Source organism: Papio anubis, chromosome X (genome assembly GCF_008728515.1).
Source record: "Papio anubis isolate 15944 chromosome X, Panubis1.0, whole genome shotgun sequence".
Classification (NCBI taxonomy): domain Eukaryota; kingdom Metazoa; phylum Chordata; class Mammalia; order Primates; family Cercopithecidae; genus Papio; species Papio anubis.
This window is the reverse complement of record NC_044996.1, coordinates 135,329,783-135,349,319: the sequence shown is the minus strand read 5'-3', so window position 1 is coordinate 135,349,319 and position 19,537 is coordinate 135,329,783. Positions and strand designations below refer to the sequence as shown.

Here is a 19,537-nt window from a genome sequence, read left to right as displayed (position 1 = left end):
CTCACTAACGACGTTGGCTTGTCCGGTGAATATGGTGTACTGGAGTTCGTAGGAGACCACACTGAATTCATCATCGGAGGTCCAATGCACAGTGATGGTGTCATATGAAGCTGTGCAGAGCTCTTCTCTAATTGTGGGAGGGTTGGGAGCTGTGGGGGTCAAGAATGCTTATCAGTGGGAAAGCACACACCACTGGGATACCATTTCGGAGGAGATGTTTGACAGTTAAGCAGGTCTTTCTCAATAGGTCCATCAGGACTACTATTCTAGAGATGGTGACCCCAATCTAAAGAATATTTGATTGGCTGGTTATTGCTTTTGTTTTTAATAAGGAGTGTGACTACAGTCAGCCAGTATGGACTTTCTGTGTTTACCATGAGATCATGAGAATATGTTTGGGAGGTTAAACAATACTTTCTTGTGCATGAAGGAAAACATGTCAAATAAAAAGTAAACAAGATAAAGTTTCATAGTTGCATTCACTTTGGGAGGTTGGCTAACTTTTTCAGTAAAGGCCTTGATGGTAAATGTTTCCAGCTTTGTGGGCCATACAGTCTCTGTTGCAACTAGTCAACTCTGCCATTGTGGCATGAAAACAGTTACAACTTATACATGTGGGCATGGCCAGGTTCCAATAAAACTTTATTTACAAATATAGGTGGAGGGTCAGATTTGGGCTGTAACCTAAAATTCACCAACCCCTGATCTATTAATACATGGTGCCAGATACTTATATATTTAGGCATCCAACTGAAAAAATACTTATCTTTGTTATCCTACAAAAAATCAGCCACATAATTGTTTGAATTTTTCTTTCAATAGATGTTTTGATGACTTATATATAAAAAAAGAACTTATTAGTCCAGCCCTATTTTCTTCTGATTTCTCAACTCATGCGATATTTCAAATTAAGAAGACCATGATTAATAGTTAATCATATCTAAAGGGTACATTTTCCTTCCCCAAGGAAAAAACTTTTTTTTTGGCATTTGGTTAATTTATCATTGTAGAAGGCTGCTGTTTTATTTCTTTAACACATTCTGGAGCAGAGAAGTCTAAGTCCTACCAAAATAATGAGTTTAAAATGACTTCTACTGAATTGATTTTAGTAACTGGTTTTATGAGAAGAGTATGTGAGCAAGGAAAATATGAGAAAATGAGTGCTTTGCATTGTAAATAATATTTAAGAGGGAGGGGTTGGCAAACTGTGACTGTGAGCCAAGTCTGGCCCACTGCCTATTTTTGTAAATAAAGTTTTATTGGAACACAGCCAGATTCATTCATTTATGTATTGTCTATGGCTGCTTTGGAGCAACAGCAAAGTTGAGTAGTTGTGGCCATATGGCCTGAAAAGCCTAAAATATCTACCATCTGGTGGTTTGCAGTCAAAATTTGCTGACCACTGGTTTAGAGAATTGATCCAGGGCCTTTACTTCCACTCTGCTATCCATTAGAATCTAGCTTCAAAAGGAGAAATATACCTGCATTATACACATTAGGAGCAACCTTTGCTTATACTATTTTAGAGTTCTTTCCTGTTCTAAATTATGATTAGAATTGATGAGTCCTAAGCAAACCCAAAGAGGAAGAAAAGTTTATAAAAACTGTAAATTTAAACTCTGTGTTAGTAGTCTTCACTTTGCTTTTTGAATATACCTCTAGGACAAATATCATAGAAGCAAGTCTACGGTATTAAGTCAATTAGCTTAGCTTTATCTATTGGTTCTGAATTCCAGAAACACTGTTGAGCACCTCCAACGTGACAGGCATGGTATTAAATTGTGCATTAAGATAGAAGGGCTCTACATAACCTTTAAAGCATTCTTTATTGAATATGTATTTGTACATCTGTCTCCTGAAGTATTCACATGTGAGATTCGGTGTCATGTGGTACGACTTGGATGCGCATGAATCAGTGACACCAGTCAGGATATGCATTCCACAGAGGAGGTCCAGCTGCATCGTAAAATGTGCTTATTATTGTCTGTGTGGTCCCTGTTGGTGTGGGATCACTCCTGCATGGATCAGTAAAGAAATACTTACTCTCCCACAATTTAGACAGTTCATTGAATTATTTCTCCATTGTAGAAAAATTTTGTTATTTCTGTATTGCAATATATGATTAAATAGAAAGAAAACGTATGTTCAAAATAGGCAAGTACCTGTGAGACACATGGTAGTAGCCATAATCAGGAAGGAAATGTCACCTCTATGGGTTATTAACTTGACATACCACTTAGAGGCATGTCATAGGAAAAAAAAATCTTGTTTTTACAATGAGACAGGCTAACCTTATTTTGACTGTAAACCCAATGAGTTTGTCCTGAGAAGTCAATACTCAATTTAGTGTAAATGAGAACAGCAGCATGCTGCCAATTTCAATACTCATGGAATTGGTACCAGAAGTGTTATTTTCTTGTCTCTGTCACAAGCACCACCCAAGGAATGGTGGGCTAATACTCCACAAACACTTCATTTCCTGCTTACAAATGGCATAAACTATTTGGACTTGGCAGTATCAGCCAAGCATCATATGTTATGGTCAGGATCGATGTTATGTCTAGAAATGGACTGAATTTGTACTTGGGGTTGACAGCTCAGAAGACATAATAGCAGGTACCCCATATGGCCTTTAGTTTGAAATAAACAGCCATCGGGATGAAATATGGTGTATGTTACAATTCAGTCCAAACTACTTTCACAATTTCCCCTTTAATCAATACTTTCACATTCCTATAGAGATTAAAATGGGCATATGTTGTTGAAATACTATGAAATAATTATTGGGAAATGGCAAGGGGACATTCTTGTCAATAAGACTGATTCTGGGCAGAATGGCCATGTGCCTAGGCAAATACTTAATTTTCCAGTCTTTTCTGCCCTTGGACATGACCTCGTAACACAGATATGGCCCACCAGACATAAGTGGAAGTTTGCTAGGTGGGTCTTCTGATCAAGTTTTTCGTTTTTCTGATAAACAGACTTCACTGGCAGAGCATTTTGTCCATCATTTCCCCTCCACCCCTTTCTTTTTGCCTAGAGCTTGAGCACAACACTTGGAGGTGGAGTAGTCATGTTGTGATCATGTGTCAGAAAGGCAACACAATGAAGGTGGCAGAGGAGGAAAAAAGAAAGAGCCTGGGGTCTGAGGTCATCACTGAACCACTGCTCAGCCCTGGAACACAGGCTTCTCTTGTGTCTATAATACAAACACTCCTTGATGGTTTCATTCACTGCTAGTTGGATTTTTTGTTGCAACTTGACTCATTCCCAAATGATATAAGAAAAAGGAGATTTTTAACAGGATGCCATTGTAAAAAACAGCTTAGCCGGAGAAAGTCTAGATCTGCACTGTTCAATACAATAGCCATGAGCTACATGTGGTGTTTTAGATTTCAATTAAATTTAGTTAAAGTTAAATAAAAGTAAAAATTCACTAGACACACTTCGAGTTTTCAATAGCCCCATGTGGGATTCAGCTAACACTGGATAGTACAGATATAGAACATATCTATCATCATAGAAAGTTTTATTGGATAGTGTCAGTTTAAATAAATCTCAGAGTTAAAAGCTTACATAGGAGGGCATTATGTACACAAGTATTTGAAACCAAGTTTAGTTCCATACGGTAAATGCTTTTTTAGTCAATTTCTTTCTTCCTTAATAGGAGCGGTATGTTTGAAAGAGAGAGTTACATAACATAAGAAGTTTGTGGAATGCCTGCCTTGCTTGACAGTGCAGAAAGGCTAAAAACAGCACATTGGGTCCTAGCAAAGAAAAAATGCTCATCTTCTGGGTATAATGCTCCCTGAATATAGAACTCCTGACCTTCTATCCACAGACTGTAAAAACAAACATCACACAATATTCCCTCTCTCCTGCTCCACCTTGTTCAATTGCTTTCCCACAAACATGTACACACAGAATTGGAATTGAGAAGCTCATGTCACGCTAAGTTAGGGATGTAGTCTGTTGAAGGCTGTAGGTCTTAAGTGCAGTGCACATCTGGCTTCACCGTGTACATTGTGCTTTCCTGAAGTCACAGGCACTGGTGGCTTTGGCTAACACAAATAAGGTTGTCTAAACAGTCCAAATTCTATCAGTGTATGTTCTCAGTTCCTGCTTTAGAAGTTGACAGCAAAGAAAAATTTAGAAGCATGGTTAGGAATACGAGTGGCCTGAGGTTTTTGTTGTTTTGTTGTTGTTTTTGTTTTTTAAGCTCAACCAAGGGAGAAACAAAACAAAACAAAACACCAACCAGGAAGCACACTGAAACACAGCACTAGGAATTCCAATGTGAATTTGAGACCTTTGCCATGGTGACTTTGCCAAGATGAAATTCAGTCTTTTACTAGAAAGAGCAGAAGTTTCTGGAGTTTGTACAGGTCCCCCCCAAATTCTAATTCTGTCACTCCCTAGTTATCTGATTTCCAGCAAGATGGCTGATCTCTGTCATTTGCAAAATGGGGATTATAATGCTTTACCTCAACTTGATGTTGTGCAAATTAAAACAAGATCACAAATACAAGGAGATGAAGCAGTGCAGACAACCAATCTGTTAGCTGCCAATTTTTTCTCTGCTAATGTATTGTGAGTTGCCTTACTACCATGATATGAAAAATACCAAAGAGAGAGATTATTTTTAGTACCCACACCTTGAGAGTGAGGGAAACAGTGGTAAGTATGCTTTTAATGATTGAGATTCTCCTTTTTCTCCTGTCCCCAGTTTAGTCATGGGCTGTGTTGTTTTGGTTAAAAACAAAGGGAAGTACACAGAAATTGTTTATGGAAATATTAGTGCCATTCCTAGGTCAAAAGCCCATTCCTCTGGTTATTGGGGAATAACTGATCTGGTGGCAAAGTGTTTATGTGAACAATATTAAAGAGAACATAAAAGACAATACCTGTAAGGTAATCCAGACATTCTAGCAATTTCTTCTCTCGGGAAAAATCTAAGGCAAAGGTGTCAAATGTGTCATTGAGGTTGATTTCAGGAATTAGAACCTGGGAGGATGCAGTTGCCATGGAGACTCTGTAACGTAAACAAAACAATGTTTTAGAAATGTCAAGATGACTTTCAACATCACTGCATTGAAATGAAAAAAAGGAAAAGAAATCTCTTTTAAAAAGTGCTTTTTTACACATGAGTTTTAAGAGGCATCTCAAAATGTCACAACACAGTAACATAAAACAAATGAATGCAAGCTTTAAAAAAAAGTGAAGGAATTGGAGAAAACAACACACTTGCTTGCCCTCTTCCTTTTTACTATCAGAAAAAAAAAATTCCCTGTGAAAGCAAAAGAATATTCATATATCATGTTGCTGTGTATTTAACAGTGTGGCCTGGTCACATCTAACCCCAGCAAGAAGCGCGTAGCTCCAGGCATTTCTTCACACATCTGTCTGGGAAACTGTTTGTTCCTTTCAGACACAACCCTGCTCCACTTCAAAGCGGAGTCTCCAAAATTTCAAACTGCATAAAAGGCAAAGTGAATATTAAAAAAGAATGTTTCCAGATATTGGATTAGTTAAATCAATTACTAGCCCCTCTCTAAAATAAACATTAAAAAGGGAGTTTTTTGTCTGGCTCATTTTCTTTCTCTTTGTATTCATTTTCTTGCACCATATTCCCAGCAGATGCTGTGGAAAATATTCATGAGCTTTCTCACAAATTCCCCCACTGGATGTACTATTTCTCTTCTTCATTTAGGTTTTCTGGTTAGAGTTCTCATGTATAAACTAAAAAGCAAGGCACTGGTGTGTCTCAATCTCCTTCTATGTACTCTCAGGTTGATCTGGATGGTTCAGTTATTAATAATGAACACTTTGATTCAAAAATGCAAGTGATTCTCTTAAAAACAAGAGAATTGTGGCATGAAGCATACCATTTCTGAGCATATCAAATGATGCTGGCCTAGTAGTCTTGTTGAGTTTGGTATTTCGTTAAGTTCCATAAACAATACTCTTAAGAGCTATTATATGCAGAGTATTGTGTAGGGTGCTGGGAATTTTTGAGCAAAGAAACAACCTTGAAACAATTTAATACTAAATCTAGTTACTTATTTTCTAATTAAGAAAATTGATGCTCATTTACACAAGGCCACAAAGCTAGCTGGCAGCAGCAAGCAGGAGAATTTCAGATCCGTACTCTTCTATTTCATCTAGAAAAATTTCAGGCCAGTTACTCCAAGGGTTATATGTCCTTTTGAGTCTCTTAATGGCTCTTAAAGCTTTGGATTTACAAATATAAAATATCTTGGCTCTAAAAATTACACCTGTGGGTATATCTATACAACGGAATATTATTCAGCCATAAAAAGGGATGAAACACTGACACATGCTACAATGTGGATGAAACCTAAAAACATTATGCTCTGTGGAAGAAGCTATCAAAAAGGCCACATATCGTATGATCCATTTGTATGAAATGTCCAAAAAAGGCAAAAATTCATAAAGACAGGGAGTAGATTGATGGTTGCTAGGGGCTAAGAGGGGAGGGGAGATGGGGAGTAACTGCTTAATGAGTATAAGGCTTACTTTTGGTATGATGGAAGTGTTTCGGAACTTGATAGAGGTGGTGGCTACACAACAATGTGAATGTTCTAAATGCCACGGAATCGTGCATTTCAAAATGGTTGTTTCTTTTGAAGTGGAGTCTCACTATGTTGCCCAGGTTGGTCTTGAACTCCTGGGCCCAAACGATCACTCTTTGGGAGGCCTTGGCTTCCCAAAGTGCTGGGATTACAGGTATGAGCCACCACACCCAGCCTTAAAATGGTTAATTTTATGTTGTGTAAATTTCACCCAGCTAAAAAAGAATATACCTGTAAAATGCTCAAAATTCACAGAAATATAGTTTCTATAGTTGTATTTCTGGCAGATTTTCAGTGCTGTACAGGAGGGAAGGAGAAAGGCTAATCAACAACATCATAAACGTAATGATACTGGGATTGAAAGATGCAAGTGAAGAGGCATAAGCTCTGGAAACAAGAGCTTCAAGTGTTTGAATGAGGGTAGAGAATCTAACTGCATCTCCTGACCCTTTCACCAACAAGTAGTGAATAGTAGTAGAGTTGAGTGCTTTTGTTGACTAAATATTGCACCCTGGGGAATTGGGCTAATTAGTGTTACAAACAGCTGCTAATTTAGACTGATGGATACAGAGATGGTTGCTAGGCATTTTTGATTGATGGTCAAGTTATACTTCTAAAATGCTTTCCTTATGACCCATGAACACAAAAAGTCCTTAAACTTCATAGAGGTCCTAGGATCATTCTCAACACATATTTATGAAGTCCTTAAACTATGCCACATACCAAAGAGCCCAGAACATATGCATCGATGCAGAAAAGTTAAAAGAAATGCTAAGGTGCCATTTGAACTCTTAAAAGAAACTCTGTCATAATGTCCGGCAAGGAGAACTCTGTCATAATGTCCGGCAAGGAGAACTCTGTCATAATGTCCGGCAAGAACTGCTCTGAGTTACTGGGAAACAAGCACTAAACTTGCAATTGCATTTCCCTGGCTTTAGCAGTTCCCCTGCCCACTGGCAGAAGCCTCTTTATTCAGGCTCATCCAAAATAGATTTTGTTCCCAAGTTTCTCCTGGTTCCATGGTCTACAAACAATTAAATAAAACATTTTAAATTGAGTGACACTGTTAATAATGTCTACCATCTTGATGGTAGGAACTTTGTTACATGGGAACCAAAAGGATCAAAGTTCCTAGCCTGGGAGGCAAAGGCTGACAGCAAGAATCAGTGGAGACTACTGCAATTTTTAACACCTACACATTTGTTTCGTGGTGGAAGGAAAGATACCTATCTTTGGCTACAACTTCAAATTCCTAATTGGAGTGACAGGCAAGGGAAAATCTGCCAAACTCAACATTTTAGGCCATGTTTTTATTTCCCAAATCCTTATTGCCCATCTTCTGGCCTTTTGGATAAGTCGCCAAAATCCACTAGGGCTGTTAGTGCTATGCCACTTTCTCAACTTCTTGCTTTACAGCCATGTCTGGGACACATGGGGCCAGTTTTCCAGAAGGTGGACGTGTCTAGAGCTATGCTGCTCACAAGGCCTCTGCCAAACAATGTGCATCACCAAAGTAAAACCCAGTGAAGTCTCATAGTAACAAGATAGGTTTACTTTTGTCAGCCCAGGAATTCCCAAACACATTTGGCCTTGAAAACGTGCAGTTATCTTAATGCCTATGAACACCCTGCAGACACACTTCCAAAACCACTTATCAGATATGTTCTAATTCTTAGAACCAAGTAACATCTTTTCGGAATTGACAACTGGAGTTCTTGGCTTTGTATTCTGGAAAAGATCCTTGAACTGCCTATCGTAGTGAGGAACAGAAGAATCACCTTGAGGAGTCTGAGAACCTCCTAGGTGCTTTGAACAACAGGTACTATTCAGAGGGAATTTTCTTTTTTATCACCTTCTTGATACAGGTAAGTTACTGCTAAAAGTGATTTTAATTCTAGATTCTTCATAAGCAGTAGACCAACTTTCTTATGCCTGGACTTAGTGAATAGTTTTGCTTATTTAACATAATGCTATAAAGGTGCATATACAATCACACCAAAGACCTATCTACTAGTGTAGCTTGAGAATACAGTACATTATACATTTGCATTCATCTAGTGAGTGGGAAGGAGAATTAGTATTTGTTGCATGTTCACCTTGTGACAGAAACTAGGCTAATGTTTCTACTACATTATTGCATTTTATCCCCACAATAACCATCTTAGGGAGGAATAACTGGTCCTGTTTTATAGATTTATGGATTCATTAATTCATTCACTCATTCATTCATGTCAGGCAGCTTGCAATGTGCTGGGGCTATAATGGTAAAAACAAGGTGACTAGGGTACCTGCCTACTTGGAGTATATGAGCAAAATTAGCCAATGTTAATGAGCAGCCTCAATGCTATCTATAATTACTAAGCAATTAGCACAGAGCCAAACAATCGGTTCCAAAGCAAAAGCATCTCCTACAATGTAAAACTTGAGGCTCTCTCCCCTTTTGGAGTTGTTTGATGTTTCTGAAATGAAAAAAATTTTTTACAGTTTTGATTCAGCTTGTAGGAGGACATATCCACCTTAAGTGACTTAATGATGCAGAAAATCTCATCTAAGTCTCACTTCAAGAATGCCTGCAGGATTAAAAGTTTGTTCTGGGATTCACACCTGAATTGAAGAATAAAGATTGTTTGGAAGTATACAGAAGCCAAAGCCCAAGGCAGGCACAATAGGAGACAGAAGAAAGAAGTCATGTCCTAGAGAAGAATGTTAAGTGACAGGTTGATGAACAGGGGCAGGTAGACAGAGAGTAGCACCGGAAAAAAGACACACAAGGCGGGCTAGACTCACATGTTGAAACCTGAAACGTGAAAACAGAGATCCAACTAACACTCATGGAGTAAGGAACTTAAAGCAATGTTATCACAACAGTGACAGCTATTCTGAAACCAATTTTTTTAAATAATTTTTTTATTAGTAAAAACAATTCTTTTGTGGGTACATAGTTGGTGTATGTATTTATGGAGTACATGAGATATTTGACACAGGCATGCAATGTGAAATAAGCACATCATAGTGAATAAGGTAACAATACCCTCAAGCATTTATCCTTTGGGTTACAAACAATCCAGTTACATTTTTAAGTTTTTTTTAAACATATGATTAAGTTATTATTGACTATAGTCACCCTATTGTGCTACCAAATAGTAGGTCTTATTCATTCTTTCTTTTTTTCCCATTAACCATCCCCACCCACCCCCACTCCCACAACTCCCTACTACACTTCCCAGCCTCTGGTAACCATCTTTCTACTCTCTATGTCCATAAGTTCAATCATTTTGATTTTTAGATTTCACAAATAAGTGAGAGCATGCAATGTTTGTCTTTCTGTGCCTGGCTTATTTCACTTAATGATCTGTAGTTCCATCCATGTTGTTGCAAATAACTAGATCTCATCCTTTTTTATGGTTGAATAGTACTCCATTGTGTATATGTACCACATTTTCTTTATTCATTCATCTGTTGATGGACACTTAGGTTGCTTCCAAATCTTAGCTATTGTAAAAGTGCTGCAACAAACACAGGAGTGAAGATATCTCTTCTATATACTGATTTCATTTCTTTTTGGTGTGTACCTAGCAGTAGGATTGCTGGATTATACGGTAGCTTAAGTTTTGTTTTTTTAAGGAACCTCCAAACTGTTCCTTAACCCAATTTTCTAAGTAGAAAATAGCTCAAAGAACCATAGTTAAAAAGTGGCAGTGCTAGGATTGGAACCCAGGTCTGCCAACTTCTAGTCTAAGCCCAGTGTCCTTTTTCTATATCCTAGCTGCTGGAAGGATAGAAAGGCTCAGGAATTAACCAAGAGGATTGACAAATAGTGATGGGAGGAGAGGAGATTGTAGAAACAGAGACAAGGCTCTTGGCAAATTTTTACAGGCTCTGTGAATTCAAACTTGACAGAAGCACATTCTTTGTAGAAAGAGAAATCAAAGTCATGTTCCTGCTCTTGATGAGTTGGGTTTGTTACAGAGAGAGCTGCATGGGAGCAGATACATGCCACTGGAACTGAGGAAGATTGTATGTGGGCATTCCCACACCTGTGCTATACTTCAGATGCATATCTTCTTTCAGCAATAACTATTATGGGGTCACATCGTCTCTGGTCACTAGGTAAGAATTTATTCATATGACACTTGGTCGAATCTTCAGGGATTGATGAGGAATGCAGTTCATAATAGCCATTTCATCTGGACATCTCAAAGTTCATAGATGGAGAAAAGTACTCTTGGATTCCGGTTGGAAACCATGACCTAAGTGTAAACGCTATCTATTAGTGTCCTGGGTACACTGGAGTATTAGTGTTATTTGCAGTTTTTAATTTTAGGGTGAATATTGAGCGACTGCATATGGCCCAGGGAAAATAAACACTTGAAACCAAGGAGTCAGGAGGAAAGAAATGGGCCTCTCAGAGTAAGGAGGAGAGCATCTCAAGTACATAACAGCCATGATAGCCAGCTGTTATCCATGTCTTTTAGAAGAGATAAGTATCTAATCAGCTACAAAAGGAATTTTCCCCCAATATAAGAAAGAATACAGTCAAGCTGGTTGGATAGTAGACCAGAGTTGTAAAAACACCATACATTACTCTTTAAGAAGAGTGAAAACGGAGATGTCAATGATTACCTCCTCTATGCGATATTTTGAGAATTAGCACAAGTTTCTGAAACAAGCAAGCACTCAATAAACATTAGTTTCCTTTCTCTTTCTTTGAATAAATTTGAGTCATAAGATGGCGAGTATTTTTTTTTCCCTAGACCAGGGGTTGGCAAAGTACGGTCTACTGCCTGTTTTTGTAATGGTTTTCTTGGCACACAGCCACACCTGTTTGTTTCTATATTATCTATGGCTGCTTTAGAGCTAGCTACAATGGCAGAGTTGAGTAGCTGTGACCAAGACCTTACAACCTGCCAAGCAGGAAAATATTTACTTGATGACCCTTTATAGAAAAAGTCTGCTGATCTCTGCTCTAGGATGAAGATCAGCATGGATGAGCTCTCTGGGGTCTCCTAGAGATAGGATTCTATTATTGCTTTGGATAAAGGGAAGTTGACTCTGAAAATTACAATGAATGAAGTCAAGGCCATTAGCATCAGTTAGAGATGTCATTTATGTGGCATTGGCTGTACCTGGCCCAGCCTAGTGCTTCTCTTTGGATCCATTAGAATTGCTATAGGTGTTTGTGTCAGTGAAGATGAGTAATTTTTATGCCAATCAAGTATGTGTGCTGAAGAAATACTTATCCCTGCCAGTTTTACTGCTGAGCCAACCGTTCAGATAACATCACGTTACAGCTCCCTACCTGAGAATAAAGAGTATTTTAAAAGAAGGCCGTATGAGGTTGACAGTTTGGTCCTTTCTCTCCTGCGTGAGTCGGCCTTGACCTTTTCAGGTGAGGCCAAGCTCCTCAACCAAATGAAAATGGGCCTAACAGAGAACAACACCTGTGTGATTTTTAAAAAAAATAGATGAGCCCTGTGATGGAACAAAAGATTCCCTTTAATGTTTTTGCCTTCATTTTGACTCTTTGTTATCAAGTGTACGATAACATCACATCTGAGAGTCACAATAAATGCTGTTTTTGTGCCATCATAAGCTCCCCCTCGTCCAAAAGCAGGTTGATTTTATTCTTTCTAACTGGTGGACTCTTGTTTCAAAGGCCTTGAACTCCAGACTCCAGGCTGTTACTGAAAGGGCTTTCACATGTCAAAAGGAAGCATCTTTAGCTGGAACAAAACAGCTCAAAGACTCTATTCTCTCTGGTGCTGAGCCTTGAAAATGAAAATAAAAGCAAGGCGAGGGCAAGACCAACCAATTACACTGCAGATACAAGAGCCCAGCAGCCGGAGAAGTTCCCAGGGGCCCCTGCACTCACCTCTCGGTGATATTCTTAGCAGTCTGTAGGAAACGCGCATGATCATTCTCCTTCAGAGAGTGTTCCGCTTGGGAGATGAGTGATGCCGACCGCTCAATGCACTGTTTGCAGTTTGCAATCTGTTGTGCCAGTTTGCGAAGCCTCATCACCTTGAACAAAAGAGGCATGGAGAGAGATGGTTACATGGGTGGTCTTGCTTAGTGAAAAGGCATCAGGCTGGATCCTTCATTTTGCTGTGTTATCCTTCCATAAAAGTTCAAAAAGTAGGCATAGAGATATATCAAAATACGGAAAGCTCCGTTTTGGGACTCTGGTTTAGATATTCTTTATCTCATTGGAGAAGCGTTGCTAATTTGTTTTATGAGGAAACACTGAATTGTGAATTGCTTCCCTGTTGATGGGAAAAAAAGGTGTTGCCCAGTGGCAACTTACAAAGGGTCACCAGACCTCCTCCCTGGACTATTCCACACAATGACTGCAAGATTGTAGGGAACCCTGGAACTTTCTCTATCTCAGGTTTATCTTCTTTTCATCAAGAAGATAAAATATCTTTATAGGTAGTGAATCTATGGTTTAAGTAAAAACCATTTTCTAAAAAGTTTTTTGCAATTTGTGTAATAAAATCGGGAATGAAAAGCATTAGGTGTTACTATTTCCCACACTACCTAAAACTCATGTGTTAAACTAACAGAAAGGGAGCATTTTTCCCATTGATTAATATTTTTCCTGTTGAGCAGATGAGAGAAAGCCAAAAAAAGCACAGCTGGGCCATTTCCCCTCACTGGGAACGTCATTTCCAGGCACTTTGTGCTTACTTGATAACTAGGAACTATTTTGATAAGCATTTCCCAGTTGGGATAAAAACGCATGATTGCTTCACAACCTCCATTCCAATTCCTGATTCTGTCTTGCTTGAAAATGTCCCTCAAACATAATTGACCATAACCTCCGGGGCAGGCCAAGATAAGTCCAAGGTAACCCACTTGACCGTTCGCTCTGGTGTTTGAAATGTGCTGTGAGATGAAGTCCTCTGGCCAGAAGCCAAGTTAGAATTAGACAGCTAATTGAAATTGCCGTGTGCCTAGTGCCCCCAACCACACACCCAGGGACAAATTTCAGCCAGCTTTATGATAATTCTGGAATGGAAAATAGCCCTGGGTGAAAGGGTACGGAGGAGGCCAGTTAATCTGTCTTACTGACAAGGCTGGCTCAAGGCTCCCTCCAGAATTCCTGCTAATTTCAAGAAATTCCTTCTTTCTCCAAGTCGTCATTACTATCCCTGTATAACTCTAATCTAAGAAAAGGAAGGAAGGAGATGTCAGAACTTGAGGCCTCTAAGGAACATCCAATTCCAAGTATGTACTATAGCAAACAAAGGAAATTCATACTGAATTAGAGGCAGCAGGTACAAAATTTCAGGCAAGGGTGAGAAAAATTCCTGAAAGAGTCAGAGAATGAAGTGTCAAAACTTTGGGGCAAATAATATATGATTGTGAGCCTGGTAAAAGACTTAATGCATTGTAATTATAGTTACTGTCCCCAGTGGATTAACTGTATTCATTAGTGGAATAAAATAACACTTATTTTACACCAAATAGAATTTAGCCTCTGGCATCATTCTATCTGGAGGCAAAGCTAAGGAAGGCATCCAGTGCAGTGCAGGATATTAGAACATGTTCATAAGAAACTGTGAGAGGAAGGAAAATTCCAGAAGGAAAACTAATTTACAGTCCATAGAACAAACCAAGTGAATGGAATATTTAATCACACAGCATAAAGAATCATTTAAATTACATGGCAGAATTGCAGATGTTTAATACAATTCCAACAAAAGAAAATAAGGTCAAGATATTCCTTTAGAATAACTTCATGACAACTACTTATCCTTTAGATATGCCTATTAAAGACCACACACGTTTCAAATGCGATGATGCTTGAACTCCAGTTTCTTTTCTTTTTCTATCATGATATTGAACATTAAAAGTGACATAACAGGAAAAAGAATAAAAGAGCTCTAAATCATGCAAAAATTAAAGCAAGACAAAATGAGAGTCTCCTGTGAAAATACTGGAATGTTGTACAGAGAACAATTTTGGGCATAATTTTAGTTATAGGTTAGTGGACAATTTCATCTGATACACCTGATTTGAGCTTTGAAAACCTAGTGTGTAAAATAATCAGCTGGGGATCATTTTGAAAGAAAAACAGTAGATGTTTGGGTTATTCTCCAATATTTGAGTTAAGGAGTTGTAATTCGCAGAGCAGGAGGAATTTGCATTTCAACAAGCAACAAATGTTTTTAAGCCTGCAGGTGATGAATCATTAGGACAGTCAGGACTAGCCTTTAAAAAACCAAATAGAAGAGGAGAAAAGCAAATAGCAGAGTGCATTCCTGGTAAAAAAGGCAAGTTGGGTTTTGTAAAACCTTTTGTGTGTGTGCATGCGTGCACGCTGTATTGTGATGTCGTATGTATTTCTTACTGTGGGTTACAGTAAAAAAAAGAAAAAAGAAAAACACTGCTCTAAGTTAGGTGTTCATAGGCTGTGATTTGTGGGCCAAATTAGCATATGGCCTGTTTGTGTAAATAAAGCTTTATTGGCACACTACCACACTTATTGGTTACACATAATCTATGGCTGCTTTCTTGCTACAATGTTGTGCAGAAGTGAGTTGCTGCAACAGAGACCGTATGGCAAAGCCTAAAATATTTATTATCTGGCCCTTGACAGAAAAGTCTGCTGACCCCTGGCTTAAATGATTACAGTCAGATGGCCCTGATTTGCAGCACACTCTGAAATACTGTCCTACTTGTCACAGCACTTCAAACTCAGACACCCAGCATGGAGTGAAGTACTTAGTTTTCCATTAGACAACACTTTTTAATGTATTATTTTTAAAAGCTGACAAGGTGAATAAAATTTGATGTTTAAAAAATATTAGATACTGACACATAAAAAGATTCTGTATATGTCTGCCTTAATGCTGCAGGGGAAATGTTTTCCAGTCAACTCTTCATTTTTCCTTTGGGAAGTGAGATTACCACATTGTAACTTTTGGAATTCACTCCGTACTCGTCATGGAAATAGTTTGCCTGCTGGAATCTCCTTTTAGCAGGGACACAGGCCTGTTTATATCATTTTATTTGCTGTTTATTATACCTTACACATTCTTTTAAAAGCCGTTTTATTTTGCTCGAAATGCATTTTAAACACTTATTTTTATATAAATGCTTTTTATATGTATGTAGGATATACACTCCAAAACAACTAGGTCCAAACAATGCATCCTCAATTCACACAAGTATCTGAACTGAAGATGAGCCCTGTTCTCACCATCTCTTTAAGGCCATGGAGAGCTCAACATTTAGTCCAAGTTAATTCTCTTAAACTTTGAAGATTTAGTGTACGTAAAAGGCAGTGAAGAAAAGGGACCCTTATTTTGTTGAGCTTTGGCCTTCAGAAGTCTACCATAGATCTCTGTGTCTGAACATTAAATGAATGAATTCAATCTGGAGTTAGCTCTTTGTGTGTTGACATAAAACTTATCCCTGACTACTGAAAAAGAGAAGAAAATTCTTTCCCAGGGAGCCTCATGGCTTAAGACTCTCCGGTCCATCCACCTATAAAGGCTGTTGAGTTAATTTGTTTCAGAGAATGTACAATGGTCCAAGAGCAGGAATCATCAGTAGGTACTAACACGTAATAACATCACCTGCTTGGTGACCTCCTCAATTGCAGAATTTGAGGTGAGTTTGACAGCTGGGTGACTAGTGTCAGAGATAGACAGGGGCAAAATAAGGCAGTTGATGAAACTCACTTTTGTGGTCTCCACAATTCTGCCTGGTTCTTGCTCCACCTGCCCACTTTCAATTGCTTGTCAGAAGGCCGCACCATCCCTTCTTTAGACTCAATGCCTTCAGTTGCCACTGCCACCCTGGGGTGCAGGGACCCAAGTCCCCCAGTGAACCCCAAGTCCACACTTGCCCTCCCTGTCTGGCACCTCAGATTTCCAAGGGTTGGCATTCACAACCTTCCTCTTAAAAACAGGCCTCTGACACAATATGCCCTGGCTAGGGACTTGAGTCACTGTGAGTTTCAGGGTTTGGAATCAACTACTCCTTGGTCATGTGCCAAAGTACTAACTCAAGAGAAAAGGAGTGGGCTCTCATCTTTCCCAAGTAACATCTACTTTCTAAGATTGCCTTCTGAGATAATGTTGCTGAGCAAACGTGTACTTTTAAAAAAGTGAAGCATTCCATACATACAAAAAATTTAAGAATATAATGAACTGTCTTGTACATAGTACCAGGTTTACTAAATCTCAGTATTTTCATCATATGAGCTTCAGAGTTTTCAAAAGGAAGTAAAAAAAGATTTTTTTTTTTTTTTTTTTTGAGACAGGGTCTTGCTCTGTCACCCAGGCTGGGGTGTAGTGGCATGATTACGGATCACTGCAGCTTTGACCTTCCAGGCTCAAGCAATCCTCCCGCCTCAGCCTCCTGACTAGCTGAGACCACAAGTAAACCTCTCACTTTGGCCTCCCAAAGTGCTGGGATTATAGGCATGAGCCACCACACCTGGTGGTAAAATATTATTGATAGCATTAAAGCCCCTGTGTGGCTTTAATCTCACTCATGTCTCTCTCCAGAAGAAAAGACCTTCTTGAATTTAGAGCTAATCACTCCCAAACATGTTTATGTACACATACCTAAACAATGTATGGGATTTTTTGGTAGTTTGTTACATTTTATATAATGCTTATCATTACATACAAATAATTATAAAACTTGCTTCTGTTTTTGTGATTTGTCCATGCTAATACGTATCACCCTAGTTCATTACTTTTAATTTCTGAAGACTTTTTCATTATGTAATACACAACTTATATGTCTAATAAACAGGTGAATTGAGATAGAATTTACATATAATAAACAGTACATAAAGTGCAAATTTGATAATTTTTCAAATATGTATGCACCCATGAAACAGTCACCACAGTCAAGATAATAAACATATATATCATGCCCCCCAATTTCCTCCTGCCCCTTTGTAATTAACTATGCCCATCCTTTCCTATCATCCCATCCCTAAAAGCAATCATTGATTTGCTTTTTGTCACTGTAGATTAGTAGAAAGTGCCGTTTCTTGAATTTCATATGAATGTACTCATACAGAATATACTACTTTCTGTCTGACTTCTTTCACGCACCCTAATTATACTGAGATCCATCCATGTTGTTGCATTTATAACTAGTGTAACTAGTTCATTCCTTCTTATTGCCAAAGAGTATTTCATTGTATGATTATGACATAAATTGTTTACCCATTCATCTGTTGATGGACATTTGGGCCATTTCCAGTTTGGGGCTATCACAAGTAAAATTAACATGAAATTTCACCTACAAGTCTTTTTTTTTTGTCTTTTTTGGATAGGGTCTCACTCTATCACCCAGGCTGGAGTGTAGTGGCACCATTTCGGCTCACTGCAACCTCTGCTTCCTGGGCTCAAGCGATTCTCCAGCCTCAGCCTCCTGTGTAGCTGGGATTACAGGAGTGAGCCACCAACACCTGGCTAATTTTTGTATTTTTTGTAGAGACAGGGTTTCACCATGTTGCCCACGCTGGTCTCAAACTCCTGAGCTCAAAGCAATCCGCCTGCCTCGGCCTCCCAAAGTGCTGGGATTACAGGTGTGAGCCACCGTGCCCAGTCTCACCTACAAGTTTTGTATGGACATAGCTTTCCTTTCTCTTGGTAAATACCTAAATGGCTGGATCATATGGTAAGTGTATGCTTACTTAAGAAACTGCCAGCTTTCCAGCATGTACTACTTTAATTCCCACCACCAGCAGTTTGTGAGAGCTCTGGTTCTTTCACATTCTTGCCAACACTTGGTATGCACCATCTTTTGAATTTTAATCATTCTAGTAGGTAGGTAGCAGTATCTCATTGAAATTTATTTTGCATTTCATTAATGACTAATGATACTGAATCATCTTTTCATGTGCTTATTTTTTTTTTTTTTTTGAGACGGAGTCTTGCTCTGTCGCCCAGGCTGGAGTGCAGTGGCCGGATCTCAGCTCACTGCAAGCTCCGCCTCCCGGGTTCACGCCCTTCTCCTGCCTCAGCCTCCCGAGTAGCTGGGATTACAGGCGCCCGCCACCTCGCCCGGCTAGTTTTTTTGTATTTTGTAGTAGATACGGGGTTTCACCGTGTTAGCCAGGATGGTCTCGATCTCCTGACCTCGTGATCCGCCCGTCTCGGCCTCCCAAAGTGCTGGGATTACAGGCTTGAGCCACCGCGCCCGGCCCATGTGCTTATTTACTATCTGTGATGGTTAATACTGAGTGTCAACTTGATTGGACTGAAGGATGCGAGTATTGATCCTGGGTGTGTCTGTGAGGGTGTTGCCAAAGGACATTAACACTTGAGTCAGTGGGCTGGGGAAGGCAGACCCACCTTTAATAGGGTGGGCACCATCTAATCAGCTGCCAGCGAATATAAGCAGGCAGAGAAATATGAAAAGGCAAGACTGGCTTGGCCTCCCAGTCTACATCTTTCTCCCATGCTGGATGCTTCCTGCCTTCGAACATTGGACTCCAAGTTCTTCAGTTTTGAGACTCAGATGGGCTCTCCTTGCTCCTCTAGCTTGCAGATGGCCTATTGTGGGACCTTGTGATCATATAAGTTAATACTTAATAAACTCCTCTCTCTCTCTCTCTATATATATATCCTATTAGTTCTGTCCCTCTAGAGAACCCTGAGTAATACAACATTCACACCTCTTCTTTGGTAAAGTATTCAAATCTTTTATGCATTTTGGTGAAAGGCTTGTTTGTTTTCTTATTAGTGAGTTTTGAGAATTTGTTATATATTCTGGATACAATCCTTTATTAAAATAAATAATTTGTAAATATTTTCTCCTAGTTTGTGGCTGGTCTTTTCATTCTCTTAACAGTGCATTTTGAAGAGGTTTTTAATTTTGATGAAACCTAACATATAACTATTTTATTTTATGGATAATGCTTTTGTCATTTGTATGTAAAGAATTTTTGCCTAACCCAAGGTCAAGAT

General features: G+C 39.0%; 1 protein-coding gene across 5 annotated transcripts in view; it reads right to left on the bottom strand.

The window, feature by feature from the left end:
- The window catches only part of MID1 (midline 1), a 256,980-nt gene that overhangs the window by 29,011 nt on the left and 208,432 nt on the right, over nucleotides 1–19,537 (bottom strand). For all 5 annotated transcript variants that reach the window (XM_017954012.3, XM_017954011.3, XM_031660541.1 and 2 more), the window contains 3 exons: nucleotides 12,466–12,614; nucleotides 4,905–5,032; nucleotides 6–149 (listed from right to left, as the gene is read on the bottom strand). In XM_017954012.3, coding sequence (XP_017809501.1) covers nucleotides 6–149; nucleotides 4,905–5,032; nucleotides 12,466–12,614 — 421 coding nt within the window. The remainder of the gene's footprint in view (nucleotides 1–5; nucleotides 150–4,904; nucleotides 5,033–12,465; nucleotides 12,615–19,537) is intronic.